This window comes from Miniopterus natalensis, chromosome 7, assembly GCF_054644295.1.
Source record: "Miniopterus natalensis isolate mMinNat1 chromosome 7, mMinNat1.hap1, whole genome shotgun sequence".
NCBI lineage: Eukaryota > Metazoa > Chordata > Mammalia > Chiroptera > Miniopteridae > Miniopterus > Miniopterus natalensis.
The window spans coordinates 11,555,031-11,571,332 of record NC_142087.1 but is presented as its reverse complement, the minus strand read 5'-3'; the positions used below and the strand labels follow the sequence as shown (position 1 = coordinate 11,571,332).

Here is a 16,302-nt window from a genome sequence, read left to right as displayed (position 1 = left end):
CAGTAAAACTGATAAAACTCAACATGAGAAAATCTTAAAAGCAGACAAAAGAGAAAAACAAATTATTCTTCGAAGGAGCAGCAGGAAGACTGACAGCTGACTTTTCAACAGAAAGACTGGAAACCAGAACGTAGTCAAGAACATTTATAAGGTGTTGAAAAAAGCTCAATGCTAACTTAGAATTTCATATTTAGCAAAAATACAATTCAACCAAGTGCCCATCAGTAGATGAGTGAATAAAAAAGCTGTGGGACATTTACACCATGGAATACTACGCAGCTGTAAAGAAGAAGAATCTCGTACCCTTTGGGACAGTATGGATGGACCTGGAGAATATTATGCTAAGTGAAATAAGCCAGGCAGCGAAAGGCAAATATCACATGATCTCGCTTATACGTGGAATCTAAAGAACTTAATAAACTGATGAACAGAATAGATTCAATGACATGGAAGCATAGATGAGACTGACAAATGTCAGAAGGATGGAGGAGGGCGGGTGGGTGGAGGGGGAGAGAGTAACCAAAGAATTTATATGCATATATACACAACCCAAGGACATGGACAATGGTGGGGAGAGGGACTGGGGAGGGGGAAGGAACGGGGTGGAACGGGTCATTGGGGAGAAAAAGGGACATCTGTAATATTTTAAACAATAATAAAATTAAAAAAAAACAATTCAAAAAAAAAAAGGAAAAATAGACATTTTAAGATAAATACTGCATTAAAATAAATACTAAAGGGAGTTCTTTAGTCAGAAAGAAAGTGATCCTGAGTAGAAGCAAGAAATAAAGGGGTGAAGAGTAACAGAAAGGGTAAATATGTGGGTAAAGCTAAGTAAATATTGATTGTAATATTGACTATATAAAACAAAAAGAGTATCTGTAGCAGTTAGAATATATATAGAACTAAAATACTTTACAGCAATAGTACACAGGTCAGGAGGGGAATAAAAGTGTTCTAAGGTCCTTGCATCATCTGTGAGGTGGTAAAGGTGCTAATTTAGATTAGTCGTTTTTAGTCCTTTCCTGAGGATATGTTCTTATTGATTTTAGAGTCAGAGGGAGGGAGGGAGGGAAAAGGAGAGGGAGAGATTTTTGAGGAAGGTGTCAAGACCATTTAAATGGAAAAAGGACAGGCCTTTTCAACAAATGGTGCAGGGGAAACATGATTCCACATGCAAAAGAATGAAGTTGGTTCCTTATCTAACACCATATGCAAAAATTAACTCAAAAATGGATCAAGGACCTAAATATAAGACCTAAAACAATAAAAGTCTTAGGAGAAAATATAGGTCAAAGGATTCATGACACTGGATTTGGCAATGATTTCTTGGATAGGACAACAAAGGCACAGGTAACAAAGAAAAAATAGACAAATTAGACTTCATGAAAATTTTAAAATCTTGTGCATCAAAAGACACTATCCACAAAGAAAAAGGCAACTCACAGAATGGGAGGAAATGTTTGCAAATCATGTATCTGATGAGAAATTAATATTCAGAATATATAGAGAACTCTTAAAAATTTTCAATTACAGTTTACATTCAATATTATTTTGTATTAGTTTCAGGTGTATAGCATAGTGGTTGGAAAATCATATACTTTACAAAGCGACCCCTTTAATATTTCAGGTAGCTACTTGGCACCATACATAGTTATTACAATATATATAGATTTTTCCAGCTGCCCTTCTCCCACCAGGAAGGGACTGAATACAGAAGGGGCTGCATTTTCCTGGAAGGGCAGTGAAGGCTCTGTTAACACCAGGCTTGCTTCTAAGGTGGCTAAATAGAAGAGTTGGGAAGGACAGTGACAAGAGTCTATAAATTCTAGATGATATTCAGGACAGTGGCCTAGACCCCAGGGCCCATAAAACCCAGGCAGCTATTGGATCAGGGATGATTTATGGGGCTCTTTATCTGCTATGGGGTTATCTCCCCATCAGCCTCCCACTTGTAAGGTACTTTTCTTTTTTAACTTCTAAATTATTTTCGTAGTTCTTGGCATTTCATGGTTGTTCTTAAGCCACTCATAGGTATGAATTAGTCCCCCATTTAAAAAAAAATTATCTTTATTGTTGAAAATATTATAGATGTATCCTCCCTCCCACAATACTATTAACTATATTCCCTATGCTGTACTTTACAGTACCATGATGATTTTGTAACTACCAATCTGTACTTTTTTAAAAAAAAAACTTTATTGATTTCAGAGAGAGGAAGGGAGAGGGAGAGAGAGAGAGAAATATCAATGATGAGAGAGTCGTCATTGATTGGCTGCCTCCTGCAAGCCCCCAACTGAGGATCGAGCCTGCAATCCAGGCATGTGCCCTGACCAGGAATCAAACTGCCATCTCCTGGATCCTAGGTCAATGCTCAACCGCTGAGCCACGCCCGGCCGGGCCCAATTTGTACTTCTTAATCCTTTCACCTTTTTCATCCAGTATCCCAACAACCCCCTTTCCATCTGGCAACCATTAGTTTGTTCCCTGTACCTATGAATCTGTTTCCATTTTGTTTTATTCTTTAGATTCCACATATAAGTGAAATCATATGGTATTTGTCTTTCTCTGACTGCCTTATTTCACTTAGTATAATACCCTCTAGGTCCATCCACGCTGTCACAAATGGTAAGATTTCATTCTCTTTTATGGCCGATTAATATTCCACTGTGAGTGTATGTGTGTATGTGTGTATATATCTCTCACAACTTTTTATCCACTAATTTATTGAGAGCACTTGAGTTGCTTCCATATCAATCTTTTTATCCTAATTTTTAATGTATGTTCACAACTTAAAAAGCACAGCAATAGAAGAAAAATAGAAAAATTGGACTTCAAAATTAAAAACTTTTGTGTATCAAAGGATACTATCAAGAAAGTGAAAAGACAACCTACAGAATGGGAGAAAATATTTCCAAGTCCTATATCTGATAAGAGCCTATGATCCAGAATATATAAAGAACTCTTACAACTCAATAACAAAAAGACAACCCAATTAAAAAATGGACAAAGGATTTGATATTTCTCCAAAGAAGATATCCAAATGACCAGTAAGTGCATGAAACAATATTCAACATCTGTCATTAGGGAAACACAAATCAAAACAACAATGAGATACAGCTTAATACCTACTATGATGGGTATAATTTTTTTAAAAGATGGAAAATAACAAGTGTTTTATTTAGTCACCTTAGCAAGGATGTGAAGAAATGGAACCCTTGAGCATTTCTGGTGGGATGGAAAATGGTGCAACCACTGTGAAAAACAGTTTAGGGGATCCTCAAAAAAAGCTAGACATAGATTACCATATGACCCAGCAATTCCATTCCTAGGTATACACCCTAAAGAACTGAAAACAGGGATTGAAACAGATACTTGTATGCCAGCATTATTCACAGTAACCAAAAGGTGGAAATAACGCAAGTGTCCATTGACAGATGAATGGACAAACAAAATGTGATATTTACATATAATGGAAATATTCAGCCATAAAAAGGAATAAAATTCTGATATATGCTACAACATGGATGAACCTTGAAGACATGCCAAACGCAAAAGGACATCCCACCTATATGAAATATCTAGAATCTAGAGTAGGCAAATTCATAGAGACAGAAAGATTAGAGGTTATAAGGAGCTACATGGAAGGGGGAGGGGGAAGTTACTGCTTAATGAGTTCATGATTTCTGTTTGGGTGATGAAAAAGTTTTGGAAATAAATATTGGTGATGGGTAGTTAGCTTTTGGAAACTCTAAAATTAAGTTTTATTTTAACTTAAATCATAAAATTAAAAAACAAGTGCAACCACAAGGCTTACAACAAAAGCAGCACTTTCCTGCTTCCTCCCTTCTTACTCCTGAGTTAGTTCTCTACTTTCAAGCATGAATAAACCACCAAAATCACTGGGCACTCTAGGAAAGCCTCTAACCCAAAAGACAAAAAGAAAAAAGAAGCCTGAAGGAAAGAGACAACACAAGGTCAAGTGAAAAGTTAAAAATATATATGTAAGTCTCAGATAGATGATGATACATGACAGATAGGTAGGTAGGTAGGTAGGTAGGTAGGTAGGTAGGTAGATAGATAGATAGATAGATAGATAGATAGATAGATAGATACTTTATCCATAAAACAAGGACAAAATGTTAGGACAAAGGAACAGAATAAGAAAGAACTCTTATATAGATGGCCGTAGTGAACATTTGATGGACAGAGTTTGGAGATAAAGTCAAGAAAATCTAACCTCAATAGATTTCTCTAATTATGCAAAGATGATCAACATTATTAGCCATCAGGGAAATGCAAATCAAAACCGCAATGAGATACTACTTCAGATCTGCTTCGATGGCTATAATCAAAAAGACCAGAAACTGTTAAGAGTTGGTTAGGATGTGGAGAAATTAGAACCCTCATATACCACTGGTGGGAATGTTAAATGGTATAGCCACTGTAGATAACAGTTTGGCAGGTTCCTCAAGTTAAATATAGTTACCAAATGATCCAGCACTTCCACTCCCAGGTATATATCCAAAAGAAATGAATATATACCTATACAAAACTTGTACACAAATGTTCATAGAGCAGCATTATTCATAGTAGCCCCAAAATAGAAATAACTCAATGTTCATCAACAGATGGCTTGTAAATAAAATGTAGTATATCAATAAAATGGAATATTACTCAGCAATAAGGAATGAAGTACTGATATATGCTTCAACATGGGTGTACCTTAAAAACATCATGCAAAGCAAAAGAAGCCAGACACAATTACCATGTATTGTGTAATTCAATTTATATAAATGTCCAGAACAGGCAAATCCAGAGACAGAATTAGTGGTTGCTAAGAGCTGGGAGGAAGGGGAAGAGGGAGTGAAGAATAACCACTAATAGTTATGCGTTTTCTTTTTGGAACGATGAAAATGTTCTGAAACTAGATAGCAGTGATGGTTGCACAACACTGTGAGTGTACAAACTGCCACTGAATTATACATTTTAAAAGTGAATTTTATGGCATGTGAATATCAAGTCATTATAGCGTGAAAAAAAAAGAAAGAGAAAGAGACAGCAAAAAGATAGATGTGAGGAGAAAAAGATCAGAGACTGAAGATCAATCCAGCAGGGCCAACATCTGACTGGAATTTTACAGAGAGAAAACAAAACAAATGGAAGAGAGGAAATTATTTAAAAAAATTAATGCAAAACTTTTCTCAGAACAGAAGACCCAAGTCTCCACAAAGAAATGGTCTTTTCGTTACTGGCACAATAAGTGGACAAAGACCCATTCCATGGCACATCATTGAGAAATCTCACAAGAGAAGTAAAGTGAAGATCCTAATAGCTTCCAAAGATTAAAAAATACAAAGGACTGAGAATTGGAATGGTATCAAACTTCTCAGTACAAGAAATGAAAGCTAACATTACAGCCTTTAAGATTCTGAGGGAAAACTATTTTTTTACTTTATATACATAAATTATATATATAATACATTTACATATAATTTATATTTATTACTTTCAACTCTACACCCAGCAAACTGTGTGAGGTCTAAATTAAAGACATGGCAGTTTCCAAAAATTTACCTCCAGTTGAAGGTGCACTCTAGTAAAATGAGAAACTGAAGTTAAGAAAGCAAAAGACCATGTGGTCCAAAAAGCAGGGTGTCCATCATGGGAAAGTGGCCAAGGGCAGTCTCAGGGACGAAAAGGGAAGTCACTGGATAGCAGTTAGGCAGCAAGCCCAGAAAGCAACCTGGCCAGATCAGAGCAGAGGACAGAAGAGGGCAGCACGAAAAATAGGAAATCAAGTTTGCACATCTGGAGAGTTGACAGATCTGGTGGAGCATGTGAAAAAATTACAAATAAGAGCTTAGAATATAAATTATATAAGAAAGATGGGGCAACCATTCTAGGAAAAACAAAATGTATAAGAAAAAAAAAAGAAACCATAATATATTATTAGGCTCTGCGGTGAACAATATTTACATGTTCACAGTAAACAGAAATATTGGTTGCTATTTAACCCGAAACTGATGTAATATATATGGAGAGTGGGAAACAGGAGGTGGAGATGACAGAGCTAAATACTCATCTATCATAGCAGGAAATCAATATATAATGAGATGAATTTTAGAGATGAAATAAATAAAAGGTAATCATATTTAAAAAAGAAATATGAAGGTAAATATAAATACAGAATATGCAGCTGATGAGGCCGACAGAGGAGAAGGCTAAGAAGGTAGGGCGATGGGCTGGATGGATGATTAGAAGGCTTTTAGTGCTCTCACTGATCCTTGCCTCCATTCTAGTTTTTAAAATACTATTATTGTAAAAAGTTATTAGGTATATACCTCACAACAGTTCCCTGCACACACACAGTGGGTGTGACATCAAAGATGTGAACTGGCCTAGAGGACAGTGAGAACAGTAACTCTGAAGCACTCTCTGAATCATCAGAGGGTGCTTCTTCAGGCCCCACCCCATCAGGGGGCAGTGCAATGCTGGTTCTGGCCCTCTGAATACTCTGGAGACCTGTCCTTCCTGGACATTCTGTGGAAGGGGGCTAGCTGAGGACTGGAGCTTTGGCTGAACCAGGCCAACAAAGGGTGTGGCTCCTGGGACTGTGGCCTGGAGCTTTCCACAGGAGCTTGCTCCAAACCACTATTCTCTTACATATCAACCATCTGTGAATGTAGGCTCCCTACATATTCCCAGCTTTCTTCAACTTTCTCAGGGGAAGTTTTTTAAAAATAGGCATGGTATAGATAGAAACATTGGTGGAAAAGTAGATGACTTCTGTCTCACCCATTCATAGTTCCTCACACCCTGTTGAGGCCCACAGATCTCTTGTGCTTGGCACACAACAGGTGTTCAATACAGAGCTGCTTAAGGCATAATTATGGTACAACAGCACTTTGTTGGGTCCTTTACGTGCACTGCCACATTCAATCCTCACAACATGCTTATGCAGTTAAGAGGGTAGGATCAGCTCCACATAACATAAGGGAACTGAGGCTCAGAGTAACCTGAACAAGGTCACTTCACTAGTAAGGGAAGAGCTAGGATTCACACCCAGGTGTGCTGACCCCACAGCCTACTCAACTGGCAGCTATGACCATAAATCCTTCTGGAAAAAGGTTTGGCTAGTGGATGGATAGATGGGAGAAGAAATGAAAATAAGAGATGAATTCAGAGCTGGTCCAAGAAGAGAATCTGAGAGACCCTCCTCACTCAGAGGCTCCAAGGCCATCTGGTCAGAAGCTAGAGAAACTAGCTGTGTACCCCTTCTCCCCTCGCCCCAGCAGTTGTCCTTGTGGCACCTACCTTCTTCAGAGAGGTTGTTCTCTTTGGTCTCCTTGTCCATCTGGCAGCACCAGCCTTCCAGCCGCTCTGTTTCTGCCTGCAGAAGCTTCAAGAACCAGTAGCCATCTCGGCGGCAGGCCCCTGGCTGTGCTGGCTCTGACGGGGAGCTGGAGGAGGTCTCAAGCCAGGGGTCAGGTGGGGGCAGTGACGATGCCTCTAGGGCAGGGTCGCTGTTGTCTCCATAGGAGAGGTTGCGCTTGATCTGGGCAATCTTGGGGGCCTGCCGAGGCCCAGCATCGATGCTGATGGAGTTGGGATGTGGGGTACAGTCTGGAAGGCTCCTCTCAGATGACTTACAGCTCGAGTCATTGGCATCCTGGGTATCTGAGTCAGTGTCCCGTCGGGAGGACATGCTGTGAGAGGGGGCACTGCTTCTGTGGGTGGGGGGTGGAGTGGGGTGGGGACAGCAAGAGGTAGAAGTCACCAAGAGGGCCAGAGATCAGAGGCCACTCCAACCCGGACACAAGGGAGACAGAGAAACGGATGCATCATCTGCTCACCATGCGCCTGAAGCGGGTCCCACAGCCCCCGTCTCATTCTCTGCTCAGCCCTGGCCCCACCCACACCGACACGCGCGCGCGCGTGCACGCGCGCGCGCACACACACACACACACACGGACAAGGTCATAAGGTTGCCTGTTTACTGCAGTGGGGCCAGGAAGACCACCAACATCAGGGTAGCTCATGTCTCAGCCCAGCCTTGGCCCCCTGTGGGCTGATTCATCTCACAGAGCAACTGCTCATTTGCCCGCCCACCTGCTTGCCCAGCCTCCCATGCCTGGGCCACAGCCCACACCTCAAACCCAGTTTGGTTATTAGTAATTCAGCAAGGAGAAGTGGGTTAGGGACAGCAGGAGGAGAAGGCACAAGGGAGGTGAGAACAGAGGGAGGAAGAGGAGAGGGGAGAAGCAGCCACCACCTCCATACGACTTACCGCCAGTCGTCCTCTACCTGAACCCCGATGGACTGGAATTTGGTAGCGAGACTGGGCTCCTCTTTTGGCACTGGCTGAATGCAGTCAACCTTATTGAAGGACAATGACAGCAACGGCACGGAGACAAAGACAAAAATAAAAAACAAACACCACACTTGCTGCTGAAATTCACATTAGTGGGATGACGCAAACAGACGTGTGGACAGACGAACACGAGGCATGCGGACACTGCACGCGGGCCCAAGGCTGGACCAGGTTAAGCCGGGCACTGCTCATTCGCGCGGAGGCGGGTGGGCAGGTGGGTGGGAGGTGGGATGGGGTGGAGATGACTGGCTTTCCCTACTCTGAGGAGGGTGCCATCACATCGATCGCTTTGGGTCCGTTGTCCTCCGAGAGGTGGGAACCGTTCCTTCTAGTCCTCTCCTTTACACGCGTCAGGGAGAAGAAAAAAGGACGACGAAAGAGAAAGAAAACACACACACACAAAGCCACAGCCGTTATCTGGTGTAGTCAAAGATGGGCTGTCTTGAGGCAACAACGGTCAGTCCCCCAACCCTGCCTGCGGCTGAAGGACAGACTGGAGGTACCTGTATTGGGGCAAACCTTGGACAGCAGCTTTGGGTTTGAAAATTGCCACCAATGCAAAAGCTGGCAAAGTCCCTGGACGCTATGAGATGCCATCCCTGGGCCTCGGTCACACTTGGCTGAGGGGCCTGCTGAGGCACTGGTGGGTCTGGGGAGCATTAGGAAGGACCAGGGCCAGGACCAAGTTCCAACTAGCACTCTTTCTCTATATTCCTGTGAAGTAGAAAAAAACACGGCAACAATGATGCCCTGGGCCTGCCTTTCTTTTCTGGGACAAAGGTGTGTGGCCATAGAGGAGCCAGGCCAGCCCTTCCATCATTGTCATGAATGAAGGAGAACCCACATCTGACCTAGGGCTTGAGGCACAGAGGGGTGGGACAATGATTGTCAGGCTATCCCTGGAAATTGAAGACTCTCCAGTCTCTTGGCTTTATGGAAGAAGCAGGGACCAGGGAGGCTTTCCGGGGCAGGGGACTGAGCACCAGGCTCCTCCTCACCATGGAGATGCAGCCACATTTCTCCTTCTGAAAAAGCCAGCTCAGGAAATGCAGCATCACTGGACAAGAGCATGGAATGGGGTAGAAGTGAATCTGGGGAAGGGGAAGCCCAGGATGGGCCCAAGAACTGAAGGCCCTATTCCTATGTGAACTGGGTAAAAGGAATCAATGATGAGCCTAACTATCCTTCAGACCTTCCAGACAGATAAGAGCATCTGGTTTGGCCAGGAGAGGCTGGGGCTGCCCAAACAAAGACCCTGGGTGGTCAGGACCAAGAATCAGAGACTAGGCTACTTTCTGTGTTCCTAGGAATTCCTCCTGGAGCATGGTACAGGGCAGAGGCTGGATCCCTCATGAAGGAGCCCAGAAAACAAGAGTATCTTCTGGAGAACTCTCTCCTTATGTGTGTGGAGAAACTGAAGTCCAGAGCTGCCTCTTGGGGGAGAAAATTTTAGGCAAGTGCAAGAAATTGGCCGGTGAGCCTTGTTTGGTCCATTCAGCCCCCTTTGTGTCCCATGTTCCTTTGACATTCTAGTGCATTGTCATCTATTTGGCCATGTCCAACTGCTCAAGGGCAGCTGGGAAAATGGAGACTCTTCCAACCCTAAGCCACAATGCACACCACCTTGATCTCTTTCAATGCCTCCTGGTGTTGCGGGTGGTGGTGGGGTTCCACCTCTCCAAGCTCTTAGCCCACTATAGCTGCCTTCCTTCTCTGCAGAGTGTGCTCCACTTTAGTCTGGAGGTCTAGCCAGGGCAAGGAGAATCCTCCCAATCTGGATTTAGAGCAACTCTTGAAAACTGCAAGGGAGGGCCCAGCTTTCCCCAGCTCTGCTAACAGAAAACAGATTACTGATTCTGGGTGCAAGCAGGAGGTGCAGTGAAACAGTGGAGGGGAAGCTGGTGCACCCTGCCCTGCTGTATGTCATGGCCATAGGTGCACAGTGAGTTGGGTTTCCAGGAGGGTCTGCTGGTTCTGGACACTTGGTCCTGAGGAGCTATATCCCTGGATCCTTTCCCATGGAGGGAGGCATCTGGAACTGCATCACACTTTTTAATCTGACATGGGCCTGGTGCCTTGAGCCACCTACCTGTCCCCAAGGCCCGAGAAGGCTCTGGGCAAAGTTCCCCTTGAGCAACCCTGATAGCTCAAGGGCCCTGAGTCCTGGGCCCCTGGCCCATCCGCGTCTATGCTCCACACTGCTCCCACTGCGAAGCGGGGCTGCAGGCTCTGCACTCGAGCTGACCTTGGATTAGAGAACTGTTAGGCCAGTCCCGCCTCCCAAGCGTAGGCTGGCAGGGCAAAAGGTGGAGTGGACAGACAGACAGTGGACAAACAGTGGACAGGAGATGGCTGGCTGAGTGTAACTACATTCATTGGGGCAACCCATCGGAGGAACAAGGACAGGTACTCACGGTTGCAGACTTCACAGCATGTGGGGACAAACTCAAGGAAGGCGTGGCTAGGGGTGGAATTTGGTATGGCCACTTGGCACTAGATCCCCCAAAATATACAGATAAATCACTTTCACCCAGGAGACCTAGTGGGCCTCCACCAGATGTAATTACACCCAGACAGGTGCACAGAGCGGGCCGAGGACATAGAGTGCAAAAGGGGCCCCTACTTGTATTCCTATAGATGACAGTTTCCTTTTGGGGATGGCCTCAGGGTGGGATTCGGAGCTGGTGAGTGTCCCTTGTTCACTCTTCAGAGCTGCATGTTTTGGGGGTGGTTCTAGAGCCTCAGAGGCTGGGGTGACTCCGCCTCGTGTCACACTGGGTGGTCGGGTACTGCTGTCCAGGCTGTCTGACGAGTTGCTCAGGCCCGACTGGCTTGTCACCTCACTCTTGTGGTCCTGGCTGTCCAGGTAGGTATCCTGGGCAGACTCAGTACTGCTCTGGACCGTGACTGAGATGAACGGCTTTGACGTGGTACGTGGAGGGACCGGTGGTGGGGTCTTCTTATACGCCACTAGGCATGATGAACCTGCAGATGGGTGAGAGGAGGGTAGGCAAGAAGGTAAGGTCAACCCAACTCTCCTAAGGCCCTTTCAAGTCTGAAGCCCTACCTGACCTGGCCCTAGCTCTGGCCTCAGTGGTTGCCTCAGCAAGGATTTCTGGAGCAGGAGAATGAGGGTCAGACACAGCAATGACCAAGACAGACAGACACAGGCCCTGGCCACCCTCATACTAGGCCAAGGCCAAATCTAGTAGGGGAAGCCAACATGAACCAAAGACATTCTCCATCTCATAGTCACAAAGGTATTATCCAGCTGGGGCATAGGCTAGGAGTTGAAGTTCATGGTGCCACAGGTTGTGAAAGCCTAACTTATGACAGGGGAGGCAGTGACAGCACAGTGGAGGTCAGGACAGCTAAGGAATGGTTGACCTTGCTTTTCCTCAGGCTCACTGAGAGACCTACTGCTCCCCGCTACTGCTCCTTTCCTTCCATTCTACCTTCCTTCTACCCCTGTTCCCTCTACTTAGATGCCTCCTCTATGTCTAATCAAGGACCAACATATCCCTCAGGGCCCAGCTAACCTTTCCCCCATCTTGTCATTCCCACCCCACCTCTTCTCGTTATGTGAAAACCCCATACACCAGTCTGCCTCCCTTAAGACTCCATCACATCAGGTCTGACTCCCCGTCCTCCACGAAGACTCAGGGAACTGGGACCTGACATGGGTGGAAACTGAGGTAATCTCTGAACTCCATTCCCAGTGTGTCCTAGGGTTGGCTCACAGCAGGGGCACAGAACACCAAAAGCCTACAGCTGGCTTCTTAATGCTGAACTTTTTGTCCAAAATGGAAGGTGCTTTTCAAACAGAAGTAGCTACTTGCTGTAAGGGGCTGGGTTAGATCCAGTGGTTTTTCTCTGCATCTTAACTCCAACTGCCCTTTTCCCAGGGAGGACTGGAACAAGCCTCTCCCTGAGTCTGGGCCAAGGCTGGGAGCAGGAGCCAGATGAGTGAGGGTATGCCCTGCCTTCAAGGGGCTACCAATTATGGAGAGGTTGATGGCTCAATGGAAACCCACAAAATGCGGCCAGGTGCCACAGGGGCTATGGACAAGGCACAGAATCTATCCATTTATCACTATGAGTTATCACTAAACAAACCTAACAGAATGGCTAAAATAAAAAATGGTGACAACACCAAATGCTGGTGACGATATAGAAAAACTGAATAACGTATACTGCTGATGGAAATGCAAAATGATATAATGACCGTGGAAAACAGTTTGGCAGTTTCTGTTAAAAACTAAACATGCAATTACCATACAACCCAGCAATTTACTCTCGGGCATTTATTCCATAGAAATGGTAAAATGTTCACAAAAACATAAATGTTGATGGCAGCTTTGTTTGTAATCACCAAAAACTGGAAACAACCTAGATGTTCTTCAGTGGATGAACAACAGTTAACAAACTGTGGTACATCCAGACTATGGAATCTACTCAGCAATAAAAAGAAATGAACTACTGATATAAGCAACAAGTGAATGATACTGAGTGAAAAAACAATCTCAGAAAGTTATGTACTGTATGATTCTATTTTTAAAAAAACATTCTTGAAATCAATTATAGAGATGGGGAACAAAATGGTGGTTGGTGGGAGGCAGAGGGGAAGGTGATGGGGAGGAAGGGAGGGATGTGAGTGTGGTTATAAGGTAACAAGGGGAATCCTTATGTGTGCTAATTGATAGAACTGTTGTATCCTGACTGTGTATACATGAACTTACACATGTGATAAAACTGCAAAAGACTATACTCAGTGATTATACAGGCTGTATCATAGGGGTTAAGGCTCAGACAGGCCCAGGGCTGGCATGGCTCCTACTGGTTTCTGGTACAGGGGTGGGAGTCAAAATTTTACCACTCCCCAGCCACTGGTAGAGAGGATGGGCTGGTTCTCTGGCTAGCTGAGGGGCAGTTTCCCAAGAGCTGGACATTTAGAGCAGCCCACTGAAGCCAGGATTCATTGGGGATTTTAGGAATTGATCTGTTTGGCCTAAATATCCTCAAGGATACAGGGCCTCACTGACATTTTCTACCCTAGCTCAGAAAAGGGAAGCTCTAATCTGTTCAAAAATGTTTATACGGGGAATATCCACCTGGGCTCTACGCCTGGCTAAGGCAGTGTCTCTGTGGGGTGGGGCTGACACTGGCCTGAAGGAGTCTGTGTGTGAAAGATCTGTGTGAAAGAAGCAACACCCCCACCCCAGGAGACAATGGGTTTGCCCACAGTCTGGGGTCTGAACTGAGGACTAACGTTCCAAACTCACTCTCAGGGTTGTCTAGGCCTAGAGTCCTGCTGATTATTCTCGGAGGCTCTGAGCCCTGGCTGAGGCAGCCACTCAGATGGAAAATAAACTAGCAAGAGGCCAGGCCAGATGGCCAACTGTGATAAGAGGACAAGTGAACTTATCTTGGATTCTCTGTCTCCTGGGGCACAGGTCCCAGCAGATAAGCAGTGTGACTAACAGAGAGGATTTTGGAGCCTCATGGGCTCCCAGGTAGCAGGCATCCCTCAACTCTGAGCACAGTGCCCCCAGCAGGGGGATGGGACTTGACTGCATAGGACACCTCTCATTTTACATGTGTGAAATGCTAGTTAACACATGCTAGTCACCTACCCAGCACCTTCCAACATCGCACTCCAGCCACTGTTTCCCATACCCATCACACTTCCTGTGAACTTTATACATGTTGTTCTTTCTGCCTGGACAGCTTTTCTCACTGCATGTTGCAAATGCCACATCCTCAAAGAGGCCTCCTCTGACTGCCCTCTACTCTCATATCACTCAGGATCTCCATCAGAGCACCTATCACATTTGTCTTAGTTCTTTTAGGGATTTACTTGATGGTTAGAGGCCTGGGGCAGTTGGAGGAACTCTGTCTGTCTTGGCACAGCAGGTCGTATCTCAGGACTAGGGTAATACTTCAAGCACAGAAAGCTCTAAGTAAATATTCAATGAATGATAAAATGAACCTCATCATTGATACAAATCCTGTACCTGGTCCCCCGCCCCCATCACAATTATTTAGCCAGGCTTCCAACACTTTAGTATCCAAGGTTCTAGCCCCATCCCAAATTTGGAATCCTTTTGACTTGGTCCCACTAACCCAGCTGTGAAGTTTCATCTTCTGCCCTCCCGCTACCCAGCATGTTCTTGCAGTGTCAGAGACCCAAATGCACTTTCCCAAACACACCTCACTCTTCATGCACCCAAGCCTTTGCACATGCACTTGTTTCTGCCAGAATCCCATTTCGTGCCCTCCCTGATTCTCATCCTCCAGCCAGTCTCTTCACCCCCCCATTCTTTCTGACCTAGGCAGAGTCTGCCGCTCTCCTTTCTCTGTGGATCAGCTGGAGCATTCAGGTCTGTGGCCATGATTCCAACTAAGATTGTGTCCATGTGTGTCGATGGCCCAGTGCCCAGCCCAGAGAGTACGCAACCATTATTTGCCAATTAAACTTTAGAGGGAAGTAAGTGCCCCAGAGACCCAAGATGTTGGACTTGGCCAGCCTACACATCCAGCATGCTACTGTGGCCCTCCACGCCCTAGGGAGACATTCTGTGTGCCACAATTAACCCCGTGGCATATGGGGCCAACTCTTTGTCCACTGACCCTGGAAGACTTTCAGATTTGCCTTGGAAGCCTAGAGGTGAGCATCCCTCCAATGTGACTATCTCCTTCAGCTGGTCCTTGTGCATATTTTCAAAGATCTTGAGTGAAGCACAGCAGCATGTGCACACTAAAACCACCCATCCACCCACCCAAGGAGCCACATGCTTCCCTGCCCTCATCTTGGCCATGCCAGTCCCTCATGCCAAGGCTCAGACAGAAGCCAGTTGTGCGACGCCTCCTCCATGCAGCCTGTCCTGGCCCCAGACATCTAACCCAGACTCCCTGTCCCACATCGCACATGTCTTTGTTTCTTCTAAAGTAGAAGCTCCCTTTGTCTCATTTCTGCCTTTTGCCCCAAGATTTTATCCAGCAAACTCTATTAGGTCAGAATGAATTTGTTTCTGCACTTTGTTTTCAGATGTTCAGAAGAGTGGCTATGACTTCATCTCCTGAGAGATTTGGAGGACACAGCAACTCCAGGAAGCTAGCCCCCTGTAAGTGCCTTGGAGGCCAAGATGGACTTGGTCCTTAGGCCCAGCATAGCCCTTGTGCTTGCAGGCTCCCAGGGGCCTGAGCTGAGCAGGGGGACTGAAGAAGATGCCTAGAATAGGAATGGATTCAGGGGACTACAGACAGTGTAGGTGCCATGGCAGCAGACTTTACAAAAGAGGCAGTAGGGCCCATTCAAGGCCCCACATGAAGGGACAGAGCTGGACTCAGAGCCAGAACCCCCTAAACTCTCTTTTCTGCCTCTGTCAAGCTTAGGAATAGGCTTGTCAGAGGAGGGGCTGAGGACCTATAAGATACCATTCCCTCTCTCACCTGTCAAACCACACAGCTAAATCGAGCAACCCATTCGTGTATGGTACAAACAGAACTCAAGTCTCCCACCCACCCAGCTTCAAATTCCTCCCTCTTTCTCTCTGCTTCTTCCCCCACAGCAGGGGAAGCTGGGAAAGAATTCAAATAGCTAGGTCAAGATCAGGGACAGACTGCCCTCTCAGAGCCACTTTCCTGTTGTCAGCCCATGTGACCCTCACTTTCCCACTGTCAGTTTGGAAGTTACCTCCCTTGCTGTGCCTTAAGAGTCAGCTTAAAGTTATCAAACTTTAATTTCAAACTCAAGCAAGACAGGCTGGCAGCACCTCTTGTCTCAACGTTCTCCTGGGATCCTCCGGCATTCTCCAGTCAGGTGTTCCCTCACTACATCTCTCATCCTTCCCCTCTTCCACTGATCTAGAGAGCCACTGTTCCCTACCCTACCAACACGGCTGCCCCCTGGTCCCCCGACCTCCTGT

At 45.4% G+C, this 16,302-nt stretch overlaps 1 protein-coding gene across 6 annotated transcripts in view; it reads right to left on the bottom strand.

The window, feature by feature from the left end:
* Positions 1 to 16,302, bottom strand: part of DLGAP4 (DLG associated protein 4) — a 75,632-nt gene that overhangs the window by 11,467 nt on the left and 47,863 nt on the right. For 3 of the 6 annotated variants that reach the window (XM_016219341.2, XM_016219343.2, XM_016219344.2), the window contains 3 exons: positions 10,998 to 11,359; positions 8,291 to 8,379; positions 7,318 to 7,730 (listed from right to left, as the gene is read on the bottom strand). In XM_016219341.2, coding sequence (XP_016074827.1) covers positions 7,318 to 7,730; positions 8,291 to 8,379; positions 10,998 to 11,359 — 864 coding nt within the window. Of the gene's footprint in view, positions 1 to 7,317; positions 7,731 to 8,290; positions 8,380 to 8,633; positions 8,714 to 10,788; positions 11,360 to 16,302 lie in introns of those variants that run through there. The other 3 variants (XM_016219342.2, XM_016219346.2, XM_016219345.2) reach the window with 3 other exon arrangements.